Source organism: Melopsittacus undulatus, chromosome 8 (genome assembly GCF_012275295.1).
Source record: "Melopsittacus undulatus isolate bMelUnd1 chromosome 8, bMelUnd1.mat.Z, whole genome shotgun sequence".
Lineage (NCBI taxonomy): Eukaryota > Metazoa > Chordata > Aves > Psittaciformes > Psittaculidae > Melopsittacus > Melopsittacus undulatus.
This window is the reverse complement of record NC_047534.1, coordinates 33,006,589-33,027,113: the sequence shown is the minus strand read 5'-3', so window position 1 is coordinate 33,027,113 and position 20,525 is coordinate 33,006,589. Positions and strand designations below refer to the sequence as shown.

Genomic DNA, 20,525 nt, shown 5'->3' with positions numbered 1-20,525 from the left:
CCACGACTGATGGAAAGCAGAGCACGACACATGTTGCAAATTTTGCCTGTAAATCTACATACATAAATGTGCAGATTTAATGTTTTGTTTGGAGAAACAGATCTACACATAATTCCGTACTGCTGACATGAGTATCTGAAGTTAAAAGGCACTGTGTACCTCATATGGTTCTTTGTTCAGCAAAGATTAGAGAAAGTATAACAGTCTTAAATGTTATTTATTGTCGACCATCTAAGTTTCTAGCAATGCATAAACAAAGACACTGAAATTTAGAACTAGGAAGGGACCGCTGGAAGTTGTCTTCTTCAGCTTGTAATCTAGGTAATATGTTTCACTTTACACATTTATCATTAAGAAGATTTTCCTGGTGTATACTTCTAATTTTACTCATTACAACTTAACCTTATTTCTGCCCTGCTCCCTGTGAACGTGGTTCTTTATCTTTTATGCAGTTAAAGACTACTCATTTATCTCAGCACTTCCAGTTTTCTTTTCTATAAACTAAGTAATCACTATGCTCTTAATATTTTCTCATAAATCAAATTTACTTTCCTGGTTATTCTTTCTGGACTTTTCCATACTCACTTCAGGTGCTATTTCTATCCAAATTGCATATATATACAACCCTGTATGGATCCTATATATGAATATGAGCCTATATGAATCCTATATGCATATATATGCAAGCTCTCAAAGTCTAAAACTAGTTGGCAAAATAAACATGAGAATCTAAAAATCCTTTAATTTGCTGAAGTATGTGTTCTCTGAGAAAAGCTTTTAGGAAGAATATTTGTATTTCCATGCAGAGTTATTTTTTGGGAAGAGTAAGAGATTATTCTCCATAAATCCTTGCTTAATTAATTTTACACATATGTGTAGAAGTATTTAATTCTTTTATTATTCTATATTTGCAGTTAAAACTTTGCTTAGTAATTTCATGCTATTTTTTGTAATGTCAGTACTTTTTACCCAGTAATCGTCTTCCTTTTAGCTGCCTCTTCTCTCCTTTGGCTCGCTCTGGAAGTTCAGTAACTGACCGGAATACTAATTGATTTATTTGCTGTACTTAAAGAGCATAGATCATTAGTTCTGGGTTGAAGGCAGCTTTTACCTTGTTATCTTAAATCTACTAATCCACTACTGCTGTGATCCTGTAAGCTTGGGAGTATTGTGTTAGAGCCTGACGTGAAGGGTAGAGCATAACACTGGACATCTGTACTCCATAACTGAGCTGCCATGCCCAATACTGAATTAGAAGCAGAAAAAAGGGCAGCTAAAATGAATTACACAAAAGTTTGTTGTCTTGTCTGAACTGATTGTTGATTAGATTTCAGATATTTTTGTTTAGAAGTCAGTGTTAGTTTAGCCTGCATAGTACCTTAGAGAAAAGACCAGAAAGAATGGAAAAAAATGAAATAAAAAGTTTGGACATCCCCCCCAAGCAAACAAAAATGATAAATACACATGGACAATGCAGGCTTGTGCTATGCACTTGAGATCATAGATTGTGTTTAAAATTATCAAGTATGAGAACTGTAAATGTTTACGGAAAGATACTATCTCGACGTTAAAAAAGGTTATTATTATTTCTGTTGTAATAGAAGAATCGATACACCTATGTTCAGAGCTCTAAAGGTGTTTTTTTTTTTTACTATAATTTTAAGGATATTACAGTGGTTAAGTCCATGAAGAGTCCTCCTTCTGGTGTCAAGCTTGTAATGGAAGCTATATGCATCCTTAAAGGTGTCAAAGCAGATAGGATTCCAGATCCATCAGGTTCTGGGAAAAAAATTGAGGATTTCTGGGGTCCTGCTAAGAGACTACTGGGTGACATAAGATTTCTTCAGTCTCTTCATGAATATGACAAGGATAACATTCCTGCAGCTTACATGGCTATCATAAGAAAAAACTATCTTACAAATCCTGAATTTGTACCAGAGAAGGTTCGAAATGCTTCCACAGCAGCAGAGGGTCTGTGCAAGTGGGTTATAGCCATGGAGTTTTATGATACGTAAGTATATATAAAGATAATTTTTGAAAGGTTAAAATAAATTTAAGAGATTGGTTTATTTTGATGTTAAGGTATAGAGCCTGATTTTCAGTTCTGAATTTTTCTAAGAAGGCATGGGAGCAACAACATGCTCAGAAAATAGTTAAAGGCATTACTGAAATGTCTTGGGAAGTTTCTGGTAATCATATCAAGACAAGAGGATATATTTTGTTACACATCCTATTCAATGCACTGAAAAAGTGTGCTTATTTTTTGTGATACTTCCTAATTTAAAACATCTGGAACCCACATTTAACAGTAAATCAGCACTGGGTGACTAAAGTCAACCTGTAGTTTGAATGTTAAGTGACGGTAGATAATGCATGCCTTCATTTGAGAGGATATTGTGTTACTTTTCCAAAAGATCAGTAAATGCATGCTTGAGACACTTGTCAAATTGAGAACAACTATTAACATTACAAGTACCAACTGATAAAGTTGACTAAAAAGGTTGACTTTGAAGCAGATCTACAACTTGAGTATGAGAGTGGATTAATTACTTATGAGGTTATTACTTGTGAAATGCTGTTTCAGTTGAGCATAGGGACATTTCAACACATTTTGTGGCTTGTTATTTTTGGATACATAAATAATATGTTACTTCTAATACTCTCCTCACACAAGTATCTGTGTAAAAGACTGAATCCTGAAAACTGGAAAATAGATTCTTGGATGTGAAAAGCTGTTTTTTTTTCTGTGTTTTTTATTTTATTTTATTTTTTGTACAGAGCTGGCTGAATATGTGCATACAGTATCTGTGAATGTTACTTAATATATATGTTTATGTATGCATTTCTAATGGCAAAAATCCATGATGGATTCTAAATTGTGTTCAAATATGACACAGCTTGGAAGCGTAATCCTTTTTGCTTTTAATTGTTATCTGTTATTAAAGAAAAATTTGCAGAAACTGCTTAAGTTGTGAATGCTCCATCCCTGGAGGTGTTCAAGGCCAAGCTGGATGGAGTGTTGGGTGACATGATCTAGTGTGAGGTGCCCCTGGTCATGGCAGAGATTTGGAACTAGATGATCTTAAGGTCCTTTCCAACCCTAACTGTTCTATGATTCTAAGATTAAGTAAAACCTGATTATTTTCAGATATCATCAGATTGATATGAAATGGAAAATTGTATGAGCTACTGAGTTGCAAAGGTTTTACTTCATTTTTCATAGAATCATAGAATAGTTAGGGTTGGAAAGGACCTTAAAATCATCTAGTTCCAACCCCCCTGCCATGGGCAGGGACACCTCACACTAAGCCATATCACCCAAGGCTCTGTCCAGCCTGGCCTTGAACACCACCAGGGGTGGAGCATTCACAACCTCCCTGGACAACCCATTCCAGTGCCTCACCACCCTAACAGTAAAGAATTTCTTCCTTATGTCCAGTCTAAACCTCCACTGTTTAAGTGTGAACCCATTACCCCTTGTCCTGTCACTACAGTCCCTAATGAAGCATCCTTATAGCCCTCCTTCAGATACTGGAAAGCTGCTATGAGGTCTCCATGCAGCCTTCTCCATGCTGAACAGCCCCAACTTCTCAGCCTGTCTTCATATGTGAGGTGTTCCAGTCCCCTGATCATCCTTGTGGCCCTCCTCTGGACTTGTTCTAACAATTCCGTGTCCTTTCTATGTTGAGGACACCAGAACTGCACACAATACTCCAAGTGAGGTCTCATGAGAGCAGAGTAGAGGGGCAGGATCACCTCCTTTGACCTGCTGCTCACACTCCTTTTGATGCAGCCCGGAATACAGTTGGCTTTCTGGTCTGTGAGCTCACACTGAAGCCAGCTCATGTTCATTTTCTCATCGACCAACACCCCCAAGTCCTTCTCCGCCGGGCTGCTCTGAATCTCTTCTCTGCCCAACCTGTAGCTGTGCCTGGGATTGCTCCGACCTAGGTGTAGGACCTTGCACTATGTTAATTTTTAAAATAGTAATCCTGGAGGGAGAATGTAGGTTTCAATTGTTTAATTTATTCTTTGTCTTTATTTAGAGTGGCAAAAAATGTTGCACCCAAAAAGGAGAAGTTGAATCAAGCTGAAGGAGAATTGAAGATTGCTATGGATAGTCTAAGACAGAAACAAGCAGACCTGAAAGAGGTTCAAGATAAATTGGCTGTACTCCAGGATACATTGGAATCCAAGAAACGGGAGAAGGCGGACTTGGAAAATCAGGTATATGATGGCTATACAGTAAAGTTCTTTAAAGTTTGCTTCTTTGTCAAATGATTCCTTTTAACTGCCAATATGTCATAATTTCAGATAACTATCTTTTTATTTTGGTGTAATGGTCCTGAAGTTACAAATGGGCAAAGCATGGGGAATAAATGCTTTAAAGTAATAGGAAATGTAGATGTTATGAATTTACCAACTGATACCCCTCTCCTACACTCTCAATCTGCTTTTGATAATTTTTCAATGATTGCACTAAGAATTTGAATCATCTATTAACTTGCAAGTGAATACATTTAAAGTTTTGAAAGTTTACTTATGCCTTTTCTACTAATGCAATTTTGAGGATGTTTTTGGTAAACTCTGCTCCTGACTGGTAAGTAGCTGTCACGTGTGCAGAAATAGACATTTAGAAGACTTTTTTTTAAGATTTGAAGTACATAATCTTGAGCTTTTTTACAAAAAAAGTTTTGGAATTTGAAATGGAATCTTAATTCTTGTCTGTAGTTAAAGTCAGTTCTTTGTGTGTTTCTCCTGCATGCTGATATGATTTGGAAGTAGAAGGGAGGGATAAACTACACAAGCATTTTGTTACTGTGGTGTAAATTGGCTGCTATGGTTACCAGAAGAGAGACAGGATTGTAACAGCAGCAAGAGTTGACAATTTTCCTCCTATCCTGTGGCTGAAATGTGTCTCTACTTAATTGTAAAGAAATCTAACACAGCTGAATTAAATTCCTGTTAGGTCATAAACATGCCTGGATAGATGGCTTCATTAAAAACCAACAACAGAAATGCAGAGTATGTATTCATAAGGATGGGGTGTGGTTAGGGGTTTTTGATTGGTTGTTTTTTTGCAAAAACATACCTACTTTCATGAGACAGCAATGTCTTTGGAGGTGTTTTTGTTTCTTTTATTACATATAGATAATTTCCTTGACTACGAATATCTTCCATATTGCATATAGAGCTATTTTGAATTATATGATTTATACTGGTCTTATTCTTTTATTTGACTGAAAATGTAACTGAATAGATTTTATTGTACTGATACTGAGATTGTTTTTGTTCTGTAAAGTTTTTATTATAATACGAAAGTGCTTTCTTTACTTAAGAAAACATCTGCACAGGAAAATAATCCTTGAATGCTTCTAATATTTTAAAATGTCTTTAAAGTCATCATGTAATCAGCCATTTTTTTCATTCTGAGGTTGACTTATGCAGCAAAAAACTACAGCGAGCAGAACAATTGATCAGTGGCCTTGGGGGTGAAACAATTCGTTGGCATGACACTGCTTTGGACCTGGGACAGAAGTACACCAATTTGACTGGAGATATACTTATTTCATCAGGAATTGTAGCTTACCTAGGAGCCTTTACATCCAGCTACAGACAAGTAATATGTACAGGGATTTTGTCCTGTGTTTTGTAATAATTAAATTTAATTAATTTTTCTTCTATTACAAACTTTTTATTTTTTATTTATGTTTTAATAGAATTCATAAGCAGAACCGAAACTATTGTAGAATTTTGAGTTCTGTTTTTAAGACTCTCTGGGGAAATTCTTCCCTTGTTCTATTTATTGCAGTGTCAAGCATGGAGTTCTTTGGTTGCTTTTTCTTCTCTGAAGCAATTGCTGGTAACTTTATACCTGATGCCTCTGGTTACTCTCATTCAATGGCTAAATTCTCTTTAACTTAAAAGAAAACAGAATTAGGTTCTATTTCAACAGCACCAAAATTAAACAAGTTCTGAAAGTGGTCTAATTCTGTGCAAAAGGAGACAAAAGATAAAATAGCTCAATAATATAGCAGACTTGTGCCTGTAACACTTAATGAAAGAAATTCTGAATACGAAAAGATTTTGATGTGGAAGCTGATTTTAGCTGTAACAAATGTTGGATGTTGAGATTACCCTGACTTTGAAAGTTTTTGAACACCAACATCTGCCACTGAATTCAGCCATAGAAATTAATCTCCATTTCTTCTGAAAATCAAGTCCAGGATATAAAAAATTGCTAAAAATTAAGAAAGAAAAGAAATCAATGTACCTCATTTTAACATAGAATTTGGATGTAATCTGTATTTCAAATTTTCCTTCAATGTACTTCCTTCATCCGTTTTTTCTTAGAAAATTTTGTACTGTTGTTTCAAACAAATATAAGTAAATGATATTATTAACTATACTGAAATGGTAAATGAAATCATACCAAGGCTTTCACCAGATAAACTTGTATTTCATACATAAAAGTCACATACAAAGGCATTTTTAAAAGACATTTTTAGACATTTTATACAGAAAGATGAGTTTCTTTCAATTTGAAGATCTAATGATCATACATGTAGCATGTCTTATGAGAAATGGGTTAAAAACTACATTTTTTAATGGTTTGAAAAATTTGGGAATAGACAGAACTTCAATTAATATTTGTTTTCTTTTTTATCTAGATGCAAACTAAAGAGTGGGTATTTCTATGTAAAACAAAAAACATTCCCTGTTCTGATGATTTTTCCTTAACAAATACCCTGGGAGAACCGGTAAAGATCAGAGCTTGGAATATTGCTGGACTACCTTATGACATGTTTTCTATTGATAATGGCATCATTATCTCGTAAGTAAACACATAAAAAAAGGAAAAATATTCATTAAGTAGCTTCTCAGAACATACTTTTCTCCTTTTATAGGCAGTTTTCTGTCTATGTATATCCAGTTTAACAATCAGAGTTATAAAATGACTGTAATGCTCAAATTTATAAAAAAATACTAATAATACTTTTTAACTTTACAAGGTAATTGTTTTAAATCTGTGAATTCACTCTCCTCCTTTTTAACCCCTATGGATTGTTATAATGATACCTCCTCTCCCCCTTCCCCCCCTTTTTATTACAAACATGCTGCACACTGGATTCAGTTTGAGACATCCTAAAATACTCCAGGAGTAAAATTTTGACTATCATTCCTGTAGTGTAATCAGTAGATACAGAAGTAATTATCCTTAAAAAGGCACTTTATTTTTAAAGAAATGTGCTACCATCAGTTGCTGCCAAGAGATGTCTCTGCAGAGGTACAGAAGAGGCTCATCTTTCTATGAGAGTGTCTTGGTTTAAACACAGCCAAGTTAGCCACGCAGTCTCTCTCTCCACCCCCCCTTCTTGCCCTCCCCCTGCTCCCGGAGGGGTGGGGAGGAAAATCAAAAGAATGTAACTCCCATGGGTTAAGATAAGAACAGTCCAGTAACAAACCACTGCTGCTGCCACCAATAATAATAATGATAAGGGAAATAACAAGAGAAGAGAATACAGCTGCTCACCACCCGCCAACCAGTAACTCAGCCCACCCAGCCTGACAGAGCACCGACCAATACATCCTCCCACCCCGCAGTCCCCTAGCCCTTCTGGGTAACTGGCCCCATTTATATACTGAGCATGACGTGCTGTGGTATGGAATACCTCTTTGGCTAGTTTGGGTCAGGTGTCCTGTCTCTGCTTCCTCCCAGCTTCCTCTCCTCCCCGGCAGAGTGTGATACTCACAAAGTACTTGATCAGGGTAAACATTTGAGCAGTAACTAAAAACATCAGTGTTATCAGCTCTGTTCCCAGGCTGAAAGTCAAAACACAGCACTGCACCAGCTACTAAAGAGAAAAAATGACTGCTACTGCTGAACCCAGGACAGAGAATCACACACTTTTCCCCTAAAATGGCACTGGAAGTATAGACAATGTCTTGATTAGTTCTGTATAAACAGTTTTGCAGTTTATGTTCCCAGCTGGTAGGAGATTAACATCCAGGCTTGTAACATATTTAGTATATAAAGCCCTGACATTTTGAAAGTGTTGGTTTGTGCACTGGGAACTGGATCTTTATTTTGCTAGGGCACAGTAACAAAACAGTGGAAAAAGGCAGTAAAGGAGGTGCAAAAAACCAGAATGGAGAGACTTTCTAGTCTTTCTTACAGAAGATGATCCTAACCATGCGGTCTTGACAGTTTCTTCCTCTGTCACTTGCCTTTTCTTCTGTGTACTTCTAAACTGCTTCAGAAAGAAAAGGTGTGAGATTGAGCTTTCCTGCAATAACTTCTGATTTCACAAATGTGGGCTTTCACATCCTGTCGGGCAGCTGGGAGTTAGATATTGGTCTTCCTCATCCATGTGATAATTTTAGATACTTGACAAAAGGTGAGGAGGTATATCTGCACTGACAATTTGGTGTCTGTTTTCTTTAGGACCTCATTTCCCTACCAGTACTACATACAGACTAGTTGTTCCTAGGATCCCTTCTGGAGCAGAACAGCACAGCATATTCCTAGACAACAGCTAAGAGAGCTTTGGGTTTTGGGTTAGTGTAGGGACTTCTTTAGTAGGAATTATGAATGGGGCTCCACGAAGTCTTCTTTGCACCCATTCCAGTCCTCAAAGAACTTAAAAAAATAAGTGAATTTATAACAGAAACTTGATTACATCTGTGGAGCACTGGGATTTGCTAAATGGTTAAAAGCATGGCAGTTGCAGCTTCTTCCTATGGTAGTTAGAATTATAATAGGCTCATCACAAGTTAAAGAAAGTTCTGATAAGGAAAGAAGGATTTATTTTTTATTTTGAAATCCCCTTTTTGTTTCTGAATTTTCCCTTTTGAGTTTATCTTCAGCTACATCCAAATAAAACCCTTTGAATTTATGTAACAATACATTGTTTGATCTAAAGCATTTTTAAAATTCTGCGTCTTTAAAGATATTCTCATTCTTTGTAAGGTGGAACAAATTCTGAAATCGCACTAAATGTTAATATTATTGCCTTTCACTTTTAAGATGATTCTACATTCTTATGTGGTGTTCTAATACATGCACATCTGTCTCACATTAGTCACTAGGAATATGTTTGTCTGGGCAGAGTTCATCTGGTATATATCAACAACACAATCAGTGCAAACATCAGTGATTTCTTTGACAATGTGTAGCTCACTAGCGATTAGCTTTAGATTAATGAGTCTACTGATGACTGAAGTATGTATGGCACTGACACTTTTGTTAAACACAGAACAGGTGCTTGCAATAGACTAAGCTTTGTGACCTTGCATAAGCAGTTATGATTTTCATTTGCAATTTTGTGTTTGTGAAACAAAAAAACCCTCTCAGTCCTGCCCAGATTGCTTGCTAATGCCTTGGTGCTGACTTTTATTTTTCAGGTTTTGTTCTTAGTACAGGTGAACCTGAATTGACTGTGGAGCAACAGTGTTTTAACTGCTTTTCTGTTTGTGATTGCTACCCATTTATGTCACGTCCATTGGTTCTCTTTTCTGGATGATGAATAAGTAATTCTTACAATTCTTTTCCATAGCCAGGTTAATTGTTGACACGTCTATGGTAACAGGTAGCTAATATTTATACATCTTTTACACAGTGTGCTACTGCAGAAACTTACTAATACCTTTTATTTTTACTAAGGTTTATATGAAAATTCTTAGACTGAAAATTCTACAGATTGAGGAGTCTAATGTACAGTACTGGTGAACGAATACTTCTTTTACTGTAGAGTGAATGTTAGGTTTTCACACATAACTGAAATTGCGTATTATAGGGTTAACCTGTGGAAGCATAGATGCATGGGTAATACTTCAGCTTTGGCAACTGTGTATGTGGCAAAGAGCAAAATGAAATGGACAAAATAATGCCCTATCTAAAGAATCTTAGTGTACTTTAATTTTACTTCAAAATTGGCATTGATTGTACTTCTGGAAGCAAAACTACTCATTGAAGTTAGAGGATATATGCTGGGATTATGATTGTATATGTTACTTTTTTAGGCAATTACTGTATTAATAATGCAATCACTCAGGCTGAACAGTTGACAAATGTTAATGTATTCAACACTTCTGCAGTACATCCTAGCATTTTTTATGAAGCTTTGATCAAAATTCTCTTCAAACTAATGGAGAGATGGTTAGCATTTTAAAAGTAAATAATGATAGCCTTTAATTTTGAAATGTGAGATAGATTCTACTTCAAATTGATGATACACATTATGCCTGTAGTTATGAGTTTATGGCTAGATTAATTTTATATAAAGACCCCAGGAACCATATAAAATGCAAGTGAAGCTTTTTGTAACGGATTTGTCAAAAGATAGAATGGGAGAGCTATTCAGGGATAATTTGCAAACATACATAGTGACTGCTTATGCATTCCCATCAATGAAGAGGATTTTATCATTAATGAAAGCTATGTGTTTGGCTGTTATTAGAGAATTACTCTTTAGTTATTCAGTCTTAACTATTTTATGTCTATTACACAATAGGTCTGAACCGGGATATGCTGAAAACAATACGTGAAGTAATTAGGGAAAGAGGCACATTCTGTAGGTTTTGGCTGAGGTTTTCTCAAATTTAAAATAAAAGCAAGCAAAATCATTACAAGCAAATGACATAAGTTGTGCCTGGTTTAGAATATGCTTAACGTGTAAGTTCACTATGTTCAATTTACAGTTTGCAATTGCTTTATCACCTTGTATCATCTTATTCTTAAAATCAACTGGCCATATATCCCTTGGATCTCCCTTTGGGTTCTCATAAGCAACTGAATTACCTAGCAGTATGGGAGCTCAGCCGTACACTTGGGATCCATTGGTGATCACTTACCTACTGTGAGTTTGTCTTCTAATACTGCTGATACTACTGACAGATGTTCAGATTTCAAATCCTCTGTTTACTTTTCTAGACCTACTGTGGTACCAAGTTTTCCCTTATCTGTGTTTACCAAGTTATTCAAAATACTTATAACTTTACAAAGCCCACATTTTAACTTTCTTAATGTCTGCTTAGATACCACAATGGGTTACTAATGCATTTCCTGAATCTCTCAGTGCATTTTACTTGTGAAAACTTCCTTCCCTTATAGGTAGGCTCGGCATGGTTCCTTTTAGATGACCCATTTTGCTAAATCATTCTATAAGGGGGAAGAAAGCCATCCCCCTTCAGCTGGTGAAGGGTCGCTGCCAAGTCCAGTTTGTGATCAATAACACAGAAGGAACTTCTGTATAGCATACCATGTATAATCTCTGGCTACTGCCACACATGGTGGATTTATCTTCCAAAACTTTTTCTCCTAAATTTAGGCTATCTTGCTTCCACAATGTCCATTTTCAGTCCAAAGAACCTCAAGCTGCTTCTGCTCTGTAGCTCCATATATATATATATATATGTGTATATATATATATATATACATATATGCACAGTCACATTCATTTGTGCACATTTTACTGTGCAGGGATTCTGCAAGCAGGATCAGTCACAATTTCTGAGTAGTACTTTTTCACTAATACGCATGCATGATAATTAGGACTAACACAACCAAGCTAAACATCCATTTGCTCGTAACTGCATCAAGAACACTTTGTACGTTAGCCAGAAGGTTGATATCAAGGTGAGGAAATGTTTGCCTCTGTTGCATCTTGGCAAAGGATTGGTTCTTGATCTTGCTGAGCTCCCAAATCTGACATCAGTAGCCAAAAAGATAAAAACCAGTTTCTTCCGCCTTCTTCTTTGCAAAGTTCCATAACTTCTTGTGAGTTGCTAAGCAACCAACTTCCCTTTCAGCTTTGTTTTCAATTTTTCTATCTAGCATGGTTTTGCTTATCTGGTCTCTCTCAGCTTAAAATGAGAAATTTAGTAATGATAATCTAGTCACACAGCTGTGCCCCACAGAACTGTGCTTGAGTTACAGCTGAACCCTCAGAATAAGGGTTACATGCATGTTATTGTGTACTGTAATATTTACACATGTATAAATAGGCCTTAAAACTATGCTTGGTCCTTAATAAGTTTATGGAATAGAGACTGTAATACAGAACATCAAGGATTTTTCTGTCTTAAACTGTGTTTTACCTATTTTAAAATTACTCTCTTAAAGTGGATCAAGGTGTATAATGTGTTACACAGTTTTGCCTGCCAACAACTTTGAAACTAGTAACAAGCCTGCAAGAACTTAGATTGCATTGAACTAAAGTTGCCTGAGTATTGTCTTTTAGAACTTTCACTGTATCTACAACTACTTCCTCTGTACCTTTTACTAATTCAAGACTTATCACTTTCTTTTGTCAATTTATGGAAAACATCACTCTTTCTAAGAAAAAGGTATAACTGAAGATCAGACAAAACCCAAGATTGTGTTTTACTTAATTGCATACTTTTCATCTTAGAATCCTTAAGGAAACTAGAAATATGGAGCAGACATGTTTACATGACAAGTTTTATTTGTGAATCAACATTTTTCAAGAGAGAGAAGTTCACTTTTTAAAATATATTAAACTTAAATAATTTGCCATTATCACACTGTGTAAAGTAACTTGTAATAATGGTAGAGGCTGTAGAAGTAGTCTGAAAGATTTCTTTTTAAGCTAAATTTGGAAAAAAAGCTATTACCACTTTTTACCTTCCAGTAGTACACTATATTGTATCTCCTAATAAAATGGGATCTGACTACATTTATTTTGGAATTCTCACTTCTGCCTGCTTAGATGGTTTCTAATTTAGGTGGTTATTATTGTAATTGGCCATTAAAATGTTTCACTAGTTTTAGATATCTCGGTAATGTAACTACATGTGGTAGAGAGCTATAAAAATACCTGTGAAGTAGTTACTAAGTCTGACAAGAACAAAACACATACGTTCTTTGTGTCCATTTCTGCTTAAAGATTAGGGATTAAAAGGTCTTTGAATCTGCTTACACATTTTCCTTTACACTAGCTCTAAAATGGTTCTTTAGTGGAAATTTCCATTCATTTTCACTGGAAAAATGCTCACTTATGTATATGACTATTAAAACTGTTCAGAATTTCAAAACTAAGCGTGCTATTTTTATTTTGAGAGTGTTATAAAATTAAATGTGATTAAACTTTCTAGGAAGCAAGAAGTCTTATTCTAAGTACTTTTTTTGAAAGAGGAAACTTGCAGGGTTTTTTGAACAAAAAACTTTAATCTGTCTCCCCTTAAATTTGTTAAGGATTGTAACTGGGTATGTGCCTACTGTGATTTCGTAGTGACAAACTTTTGTTTTAATGACAAAAAGGAATAAATACCTTATGAAGTACTTTAAGGTACTGAAAAGCTTATATTTCAATTTTGAAAGTTTTCATTTTTCCCTTCAGTAATGCAAGAAGATGGCCTCTGATGATAGATCCTCAGGGTCAAGCAAATAAATGGATAAAGAACATGGAAAAAGCTAACAATTTGCATATAATCAAACTCAGCGACTCTGAATTTGTTACAACCCTGGAAAACTGCATTCAGTTTGGCAGTCCTGGTAAGTTGATTAATGGAAGTGTAAATTCCAGAAGAACCTGGAGGGGGCACAGTTAGCTAAGAAATGAAACTGGTGAGTATCAAATATTCTCACAATTAAGGAAAAGAGAATTGTTTTTTTTTCTCATTTTGAGTCACATTAGTACTAAAGTAATTGCAGTCCTCACCTCAGGTTATAAGATACTTCTTAGCACAATGTAATACTTAGTTTAATTTGTATCTTTTAATTGGCTTATGAGATTTGTAATTTCTTTTGTTTTCATGCTACAATAATTTTATTTCTAAAGAGTAACATTAGTTTTATTTGGCTCTTCAAGACTATAAATACTGGACTGTTATGCTGTGATCATTAATGATTTTTGTATTCTCTGTAGTACCTTTGTTGCAATTAGTCTTATTACCCTCAAATAGGAATAAATTAATGAAAGAAACACATAGTTACAACTCCAGCAATTTTTCAGTGGCTGACTGAAAATTTCTTCACATACAAGTGAAGAAATTGTTTATTCTCCATTCCATCTTTCTTGATTTTGACAGCCTCATATATTTACAATGAAAATCGATGCATAAATAGTAACCCCAAAATACTTCTGTGGCATGTGGTATTTAGTTTGTTGTTATTTCCCTTTTTAAGAATGACAGACCTGAAATACTGTTCTAAGACATTGGCAACAGTAATAGTGATAGCATTTTAGTTCCTTTTTTTTTCTTTTTTGCAAGTTGATATGATACTAGAAAAAGAAATGAAGTACGTTTCTGTAATTCATTTTTCCGTCAGCTGAATACTGGGAGAAACTTAACCTTATCTCTAGATATCGATTGATACTTTTATTGTTTGGACACTGTAAATACACATTATACATATGTATTGTAAAGAACAGTCAATCAGTAATATAAATGCCAAGAATGTTCTACTAATTCTTGTGTTATTCTGAAGTGCTACTGGAGAATGTTGGGGAAGAACTTGATCCTATCCTAGAGCCACTTCTGCTCAAACAGACATTTAAGCAGTCAGGGAGTATATGTATTTGCCTTGGAGATGCCGTTATCGAGTATGCTCCTGAATTCCGCTTTTATATTACAACTAAGCTGAGAAATCCACATTATCTTCCTGAAACATCTGTGAAGGTGAGAATTTTGTAAATGAATGTGCGACTCTGTTTTAATTTTAAAACGATTCCTTCGTTAAAGCCAGGGAAGGATTTTTGGCAATTTTTCCCCCCCATTCCCTGCCAACATTCCCTTTTTGTATTTTTCACTGCTTGGAGACTTTTCCCATCTTAGAAGTGTTGACATTTCTCATATCTAATACTTCACCTTGCAATGCTGTCATTCTTTCATACTGTCAGTTCTTTAATTGAGTAATTTTATCACTGTTCCCAGTCTGTATCTCCTGATGCTATTTAGTAATCTTTTATTATAAATATATTTCCAAGGGTTTAATAGAATAGTCAGCTCACATTCAAACTCGGCATTAGGCCTGCATATTTGTGGGTTTTATCTGTAGTATTGTTAGGGACAGGAGTCTGAGCAATTCCTGGCATTGTGCCTTGTTTATATCAGATAGAAAATATATTTACAGATATATATAACTATAGATACTCTTATTTTTCTATCTTAGGACAAAAAAAGTTGGTTTCCTGCTTTGAAAAATTGGTGGTTTAGTCTTTTTGAAGTTGCTTGGGAGATGTATTCCCCCTTTCATTTATTACTATTTTTGAAGAACTGTTTATAGAAAAATATTACAAATTTACAGTTTGGTTAAACATAGACTATACTGAAACCCAAATCCTTGAAATCAAGCTTTTTAAACTATTACGACATTCAGTAAGCTGTTTTGACAATGAAGAAGTACTGATGTGGAAAAAAAAAGTACATATGCACTTTAAAGCTATATGAATCTTTTCTAGTTGGGTTCCATGCAGCATGCAGTCAGACATCAGCTGTTAATTGTTCTAATAAGGAGCAGTTCCTTCATGCTGTGGTTCAGTGTACCCCCAGCTACACCACACACTGCTGAGCTGTCAGACTTAAGCTGGCTCACATACAGGGAGGAGGAGGCAGAAAAGTAGTATCTCAATATCTTGGCCTGAAGCCAATTTCAGCATCCACTGGTGAATTTGCTGTGAGGTTTATTCAGGAGCTAGCTAATAAAACGAGTCTATGGAAAAGGGTTATTGATATGGCTTTCATATCTCACAGAAAAAGACTACTGAATTCTAATGTGACTTACATAGTGAAGCCTGCAAAGAGACATAGGTCATGGATTTACAAGTACCTGCACATATATGTATTTATAGTTATTAGCCATTTGGAGTAGCTTTTTTTTTTCCTGCTTCTAGAACTATTAATTACATGCAGTAAAAATCACTAAGAAAAGTCAGATATTTTTCAGGACTGCTGAGGAAAGGTATTCACATCCATATGAAACACCAGTATGTCCCTCAGGGACCAAAGAGAAATGTAGGATGTATACAGCAGTTTGTGCTTAGACCTCAGAGGTTCTGATGGCTGAGCCAGCCAAACTTTTAGAGTGTGACACCTCTGGTTAAAAGATAACTCATAACATTGTATCTAGCCTTTTACTTTGAAGAAGAGAAGTTGAGCTTATAGGAAACTCTTGAAGTTTTGAAACAGATCCCTCTTGCATTTCCCACTACTAAAATTGTTAAATTAGGTCTGGAAGAAATAGGTCATGCTGTTTGTGAAGATCTTACCGATTCTTAATGTCATACAGACCTGAACCTCCTTGCAAAATTCCTGTGTGAAAGAACAGTGTGATGTGCTATCTGTGCTCCTAAAGTGGGTTTTTTTCAGTTGACGCTGTAACAAAATAATATTAGTGATGTATTTTAAGAAAGTTAAAATAGTGCCTTCCCAACTTTACAAACAAAACCTGTGAAACAAGCCTCAATATTTGGACAACTTTCAGATACTAGTGGCAGAAGCAGATCAAGACAAGTTAACTTCATGGGTATCCCATATTGTGACTGATCATTATGCTCAAGGTGAATGTTCTTTGTAAATATAAGTCAATGGTATCTGTACCCCCCAAAAAAGCCTAGAGAATCTGTAGTTACTATTACCTAGTCAATGAATTAAAACCAATACTATCATCAGTCTTGATGACTGATAAGTAGATTATTTTCTCGGCTTTGGACTACATGCATCAAACCGTTTTCTATCCTTCTGCTGGCAATATATTGCATCCCTTTCTCATGTAAAAGACTATGTTTTTTGCCACTTCTTCAGCAAGATTATGTGGGGTTTTCTGGATCCATTATAAATACGTCATAGGATGGGAATTCTTTTAAACAATAACTATTTTTTCCAGTTACTTATTTTCTCATGAAAAAAAGAAAACATGTTGCTATCTTAATTCTAGGATACAAATATCCCTGTAATAACAACACCACAAATTGTATGTGAACAAGGCCAATAGAGAGAAAACATGTGGCAGAGACAATAATAGTTTGAAGTACAACCCCAGCATGTATGTTACCACTTACTTTATGAAAACAGCAAAAATTTCATGGGGGAAACATTTCTCAGCACCAGAAAATGTGATCTACCTGGTCTTTCTATTTTTGCAATATACTGTGCCAGCATCCCATTTGCGCTGGGATGTTCAGATGGAACAATTTTGGAAAACAAATGATAATCACATTTACTTACAAAATCTGTACATTAAATTGAATCTTCCATTCATAGAAATGTTTTGCTTCTTTCCCTGTGAAGGCTGCTTGAATATAGACAAGCATGAAATGGGTAGATCCTTCTTGAACTGACATTCAAATATTCAGTGTAATTTTGAGGAACAGAATGAAGTTCTGTAAATTCTTGTCACATTGCTCTTGTGGTTAGCTTTCTGGGTTAGTCTTGAAGTTAGCTTTCTAACACATAATCTTAAACCCTCAGGTGCAATTCATTTACTCGAAAAGTTTGGTTGAGCATGATACATGACATTATATAAACCTCATCTTGTAAACAAGGATGCATTTTAATTGCGTCTGGTCATAGCTGTACTATCTCTCAAAAATATTTCTTCTAACAGGTTACATTATTGAACTTCATGGTAACTTCAGAAGGAATGCAAGATCAGCTTCTTGGAATTGTAGTTGCAAAAGAAAGGCCAGATCTTGAAGAATCAAAACAAGCCCTCATTGTTCAAGGGGCTGAGAATAAAAGGTATCAAGATAACTTCCCTTGTTAGAGACAGAAGCAGATTTCTGTTTTAGGAACTGCAAACATGGGAAACATATTTGAGAGACCCTTTGTTGTTATTGTTTGATTTCACAGGAAATTCAAGACTGCTATTTTTGAGAGCCCAAATGTAGGCTTCTGTTTGGGTTTTTTAGGTGGACTTGGATGCATACTCTTATTTATATTCCTACTGGCTGTGCCTTCTTTCTTCTGATACGGTTTCGTATTTGTGGGATTATTGAAAAACATTAAAGAACTTAATTGCAGATTGTGTCATTGCAAAATGCAACTCTTAATCCTGTCCTGTGGTTTTATGCATCCTTTCAATGATGTTGGTGCATGATTTGCTGTCCTCACAAACTTTCATTAGATATTAAAGGCCACCTTTTAGAAATGTTTTCACTGTGTGCTAGATTTGCACTGATTTTACATGGCAAAGGCATCTTTCCCCATGGGTCAAAGCATGAAATGTGCAGTATTCAAAGCGGTTTGTCATTTCTTCCCTTAAACATATGTTTTTAGCCTAGGTGGATGTATTTTTAACATATTTAAGGGAATGTTTAATAAGAAAAAACTATTTTTAATGTAAGTTGCATACCAAGAATAGAATTTACACATTGTTTTATTTTATAGAAACTAACAGAAAACAGCTGTAATTTTGGTATGTAAAAAAATCTCATATATTATTTTAGGCAGCTGAAAGAAATAGAAGACAAGATTTTAGAAGTTCTTTCAGCCTCAGAAGGAAATATTTTGGAGGATGAAACTGCTATCCAGATATTATCTTCTTCAAAAGTTCTGGCTAATGAGATTTCTGAAAAGCAAGCTGTAGCTGAAGAGACAGAAAAGGAGATTGATGCTGCCCGTATGGGCTATTGTCCTATTGCTGTCCATTCGACAGTCTTGTTTTTTTCTATTGCTGATCTAGCCAACATTGAGCCAATGTACCAGTATTCACTCATGTGGTTTATTAATCTTTTTGTCATGTCTATAGATAATTCAGAGCAATCAGAAGATTTACCAACAAGGTAAGAGTGATAATTCACCATTTGTAGTTAGTGATGTATTTCTAGTTACTCCCGAATATTACTGTCATTTCTCCAAAGTGTATTGTCTCGAACACTGCATTTTGAAATATATTTTGTACATATGTGTATCAGGTATTTTCTGGGAAAATGATTTATTCTCAGGAACAAAATGGCACAAGTGTAACATATTTCACTACTTCTATTTAGTAATCACTACCTCAAGTCGTGTGTGAAATTACAAAGTATCAGATAAAAATGGCCCACTTGCTTTGATTTTATATTTCGTCTAGTGACTTTGTATGTCTTCAAGAGGTTTACAGGAAACTTTTTCACACCACTGGTGAGAGAGAATGAAGTCTTGTGGTTGGGGTTTTGGCTGTAGAGTGTGCAAGGCGCTAATTATCAACCCAACCAATTTTTATTTAGTTCAGTTTGGTTTTTTTAAAGTAAGATGTCCCTCCCTCTTCCAGCTTGTTCCTGAGAACAGGAGAAACTGAGCGATTTTTAGTGATCTGAATTCATTTTACATGTGATGAACCCCACTATTATAATTACATTAGGAATATTCAAAATATATCCTTGCATTGTCTACACAGAGATAGTTTAAAGAAAGTTTTTCAGTGTTCTGTCACATCAGTTACTAAACTCTAGTGGCTTTATTTGATCTCTGAATAACAGAGCATTGCTTCTGTTACTTAGCTATTTGCCTCTTCATTAGTCTTGATCTGTCAAAAGTTTTCCTCTTTTCAATTATGATTGATCACACTTAGGTTTCTGAATTATCACTATCTTTGAACTGCAGGAATACTCAGTTGTTCCCTATGAAGGGACTGGTGACCTATGTAGTTGAAAAAAAAGACACAGTACAAAAAAAGCCAAGTTTCACATCTTTGTTACTACCTTGAGAGAAGTATTTGTAATACTCATGAAAATTCAGATACTGCATTTCTAACCAGCTAAATGGGCTTTTCCTTTTTTTGAGTAGGAATTCAAACTTAAACTCACAAAATACTACATGCATTTAGTGATTGCTTGGGGGTAACTGACCAGAGAGTATATTAGAACAAAGAAGATGCAATGATTTGTAATAGGTTTCCAGAGCTGCACAGTCTTTAGAGTGGTATTAATGGAAGGTTGTTCTTTTTCCAACACCTACAGGTTGAAGACTCTCAAGGATCATTTTACTTACTCACTCTACGTGAATATCTGTCGCTCCATCTTTGAAAAGGACAAGCTGCTCTTCTCTTTTTGTCTAACCGTGAATCTCATGAAATATGAAAAATTGGTAGTTAAAAACAATTTGTAGTAAAAGAATAGAAGAGTTTATAAAAAACTAGATCACTTAAGCCTCAATTTTGTGCTGTTTTATTTTCATTTTAATAAGCAATTTAGAAGCACTGAAAAATATGCTCTAGAATAAAGTAAATACATAATAGAAAGGTACTGCAACACTGAGCTAGATGATAACGGTTTTTCTAAGCATTGTTTAAACTAAAGCCCAGCCCATGTTGTTCTTACAGAGAATGTTTTGTGAAATTTTACTGTAATGCAGTTTTGATTCTAAGAGAATATCAAAATGAACTGTAACCATTAATTTGAGAAAATCCTCTTTCTCACTTAAGGTGCTAAATGTGTTTATTTTTTGTGTAGAATTCCTCAAAATTATGCACTCTGCCAACAAAATTCTATTCATTTCTAGCAATTCTTTACAAAATGTTTCTTACCTGGACTTTAAAAATTCATAATGAAGCACGTGCATTTTAACCGTGTATAAGCTTT

General features: G+C 35.2%; 1 protein-coding gene across 1 annotated transcript in view; it reads left to right on the top strand.

The window, feature by feature from the left end:
• The window catches only part of DNAH7 (dynein axonemal heavy chain 7), a 107,907-nt gene that overhangs the window by 69,017 nt on the left and 18,365 nt on the right, over window positions 1-20,525 (top strand). The window contains exons 43-51 of the mRNA XM_005145566.2: window positions 1,665-2,011; window positions 4,047-4,227; window positions 5,435-5,620; window positions 6,672-6,835; window positions 13,362-13,516; window positions 14,453-14,643; window positions 17,570-17,703; window positions 18,411-18,746; window positions 19,905-20,031. Of these exons, the coding sequence (XP_005145623.2) occupies window positions 1,665-2,011; window positions 4,047-4,227; window positions 5,435-5,620; window positions 6,672-6,835; window positions 13,362-13,516; window positions 14,453-14,643; window positions 17,570-17,703; window positions 18,411-18,746; window positions 19,905-20,031 (1,821 nt within the window). The remainder of the gene's footprint in view (window positions 1-1,664; window positions 2,012-4,046; window positions 4,228-5,434; window positions 5,621-6,671; window positions 6,836-13,361; window positions 13,517-14,452; window positions 14,644-17,569; window positions 17,704-18,410; window positions 18,747-19,904; window positions 20,032-20,525) is intronic.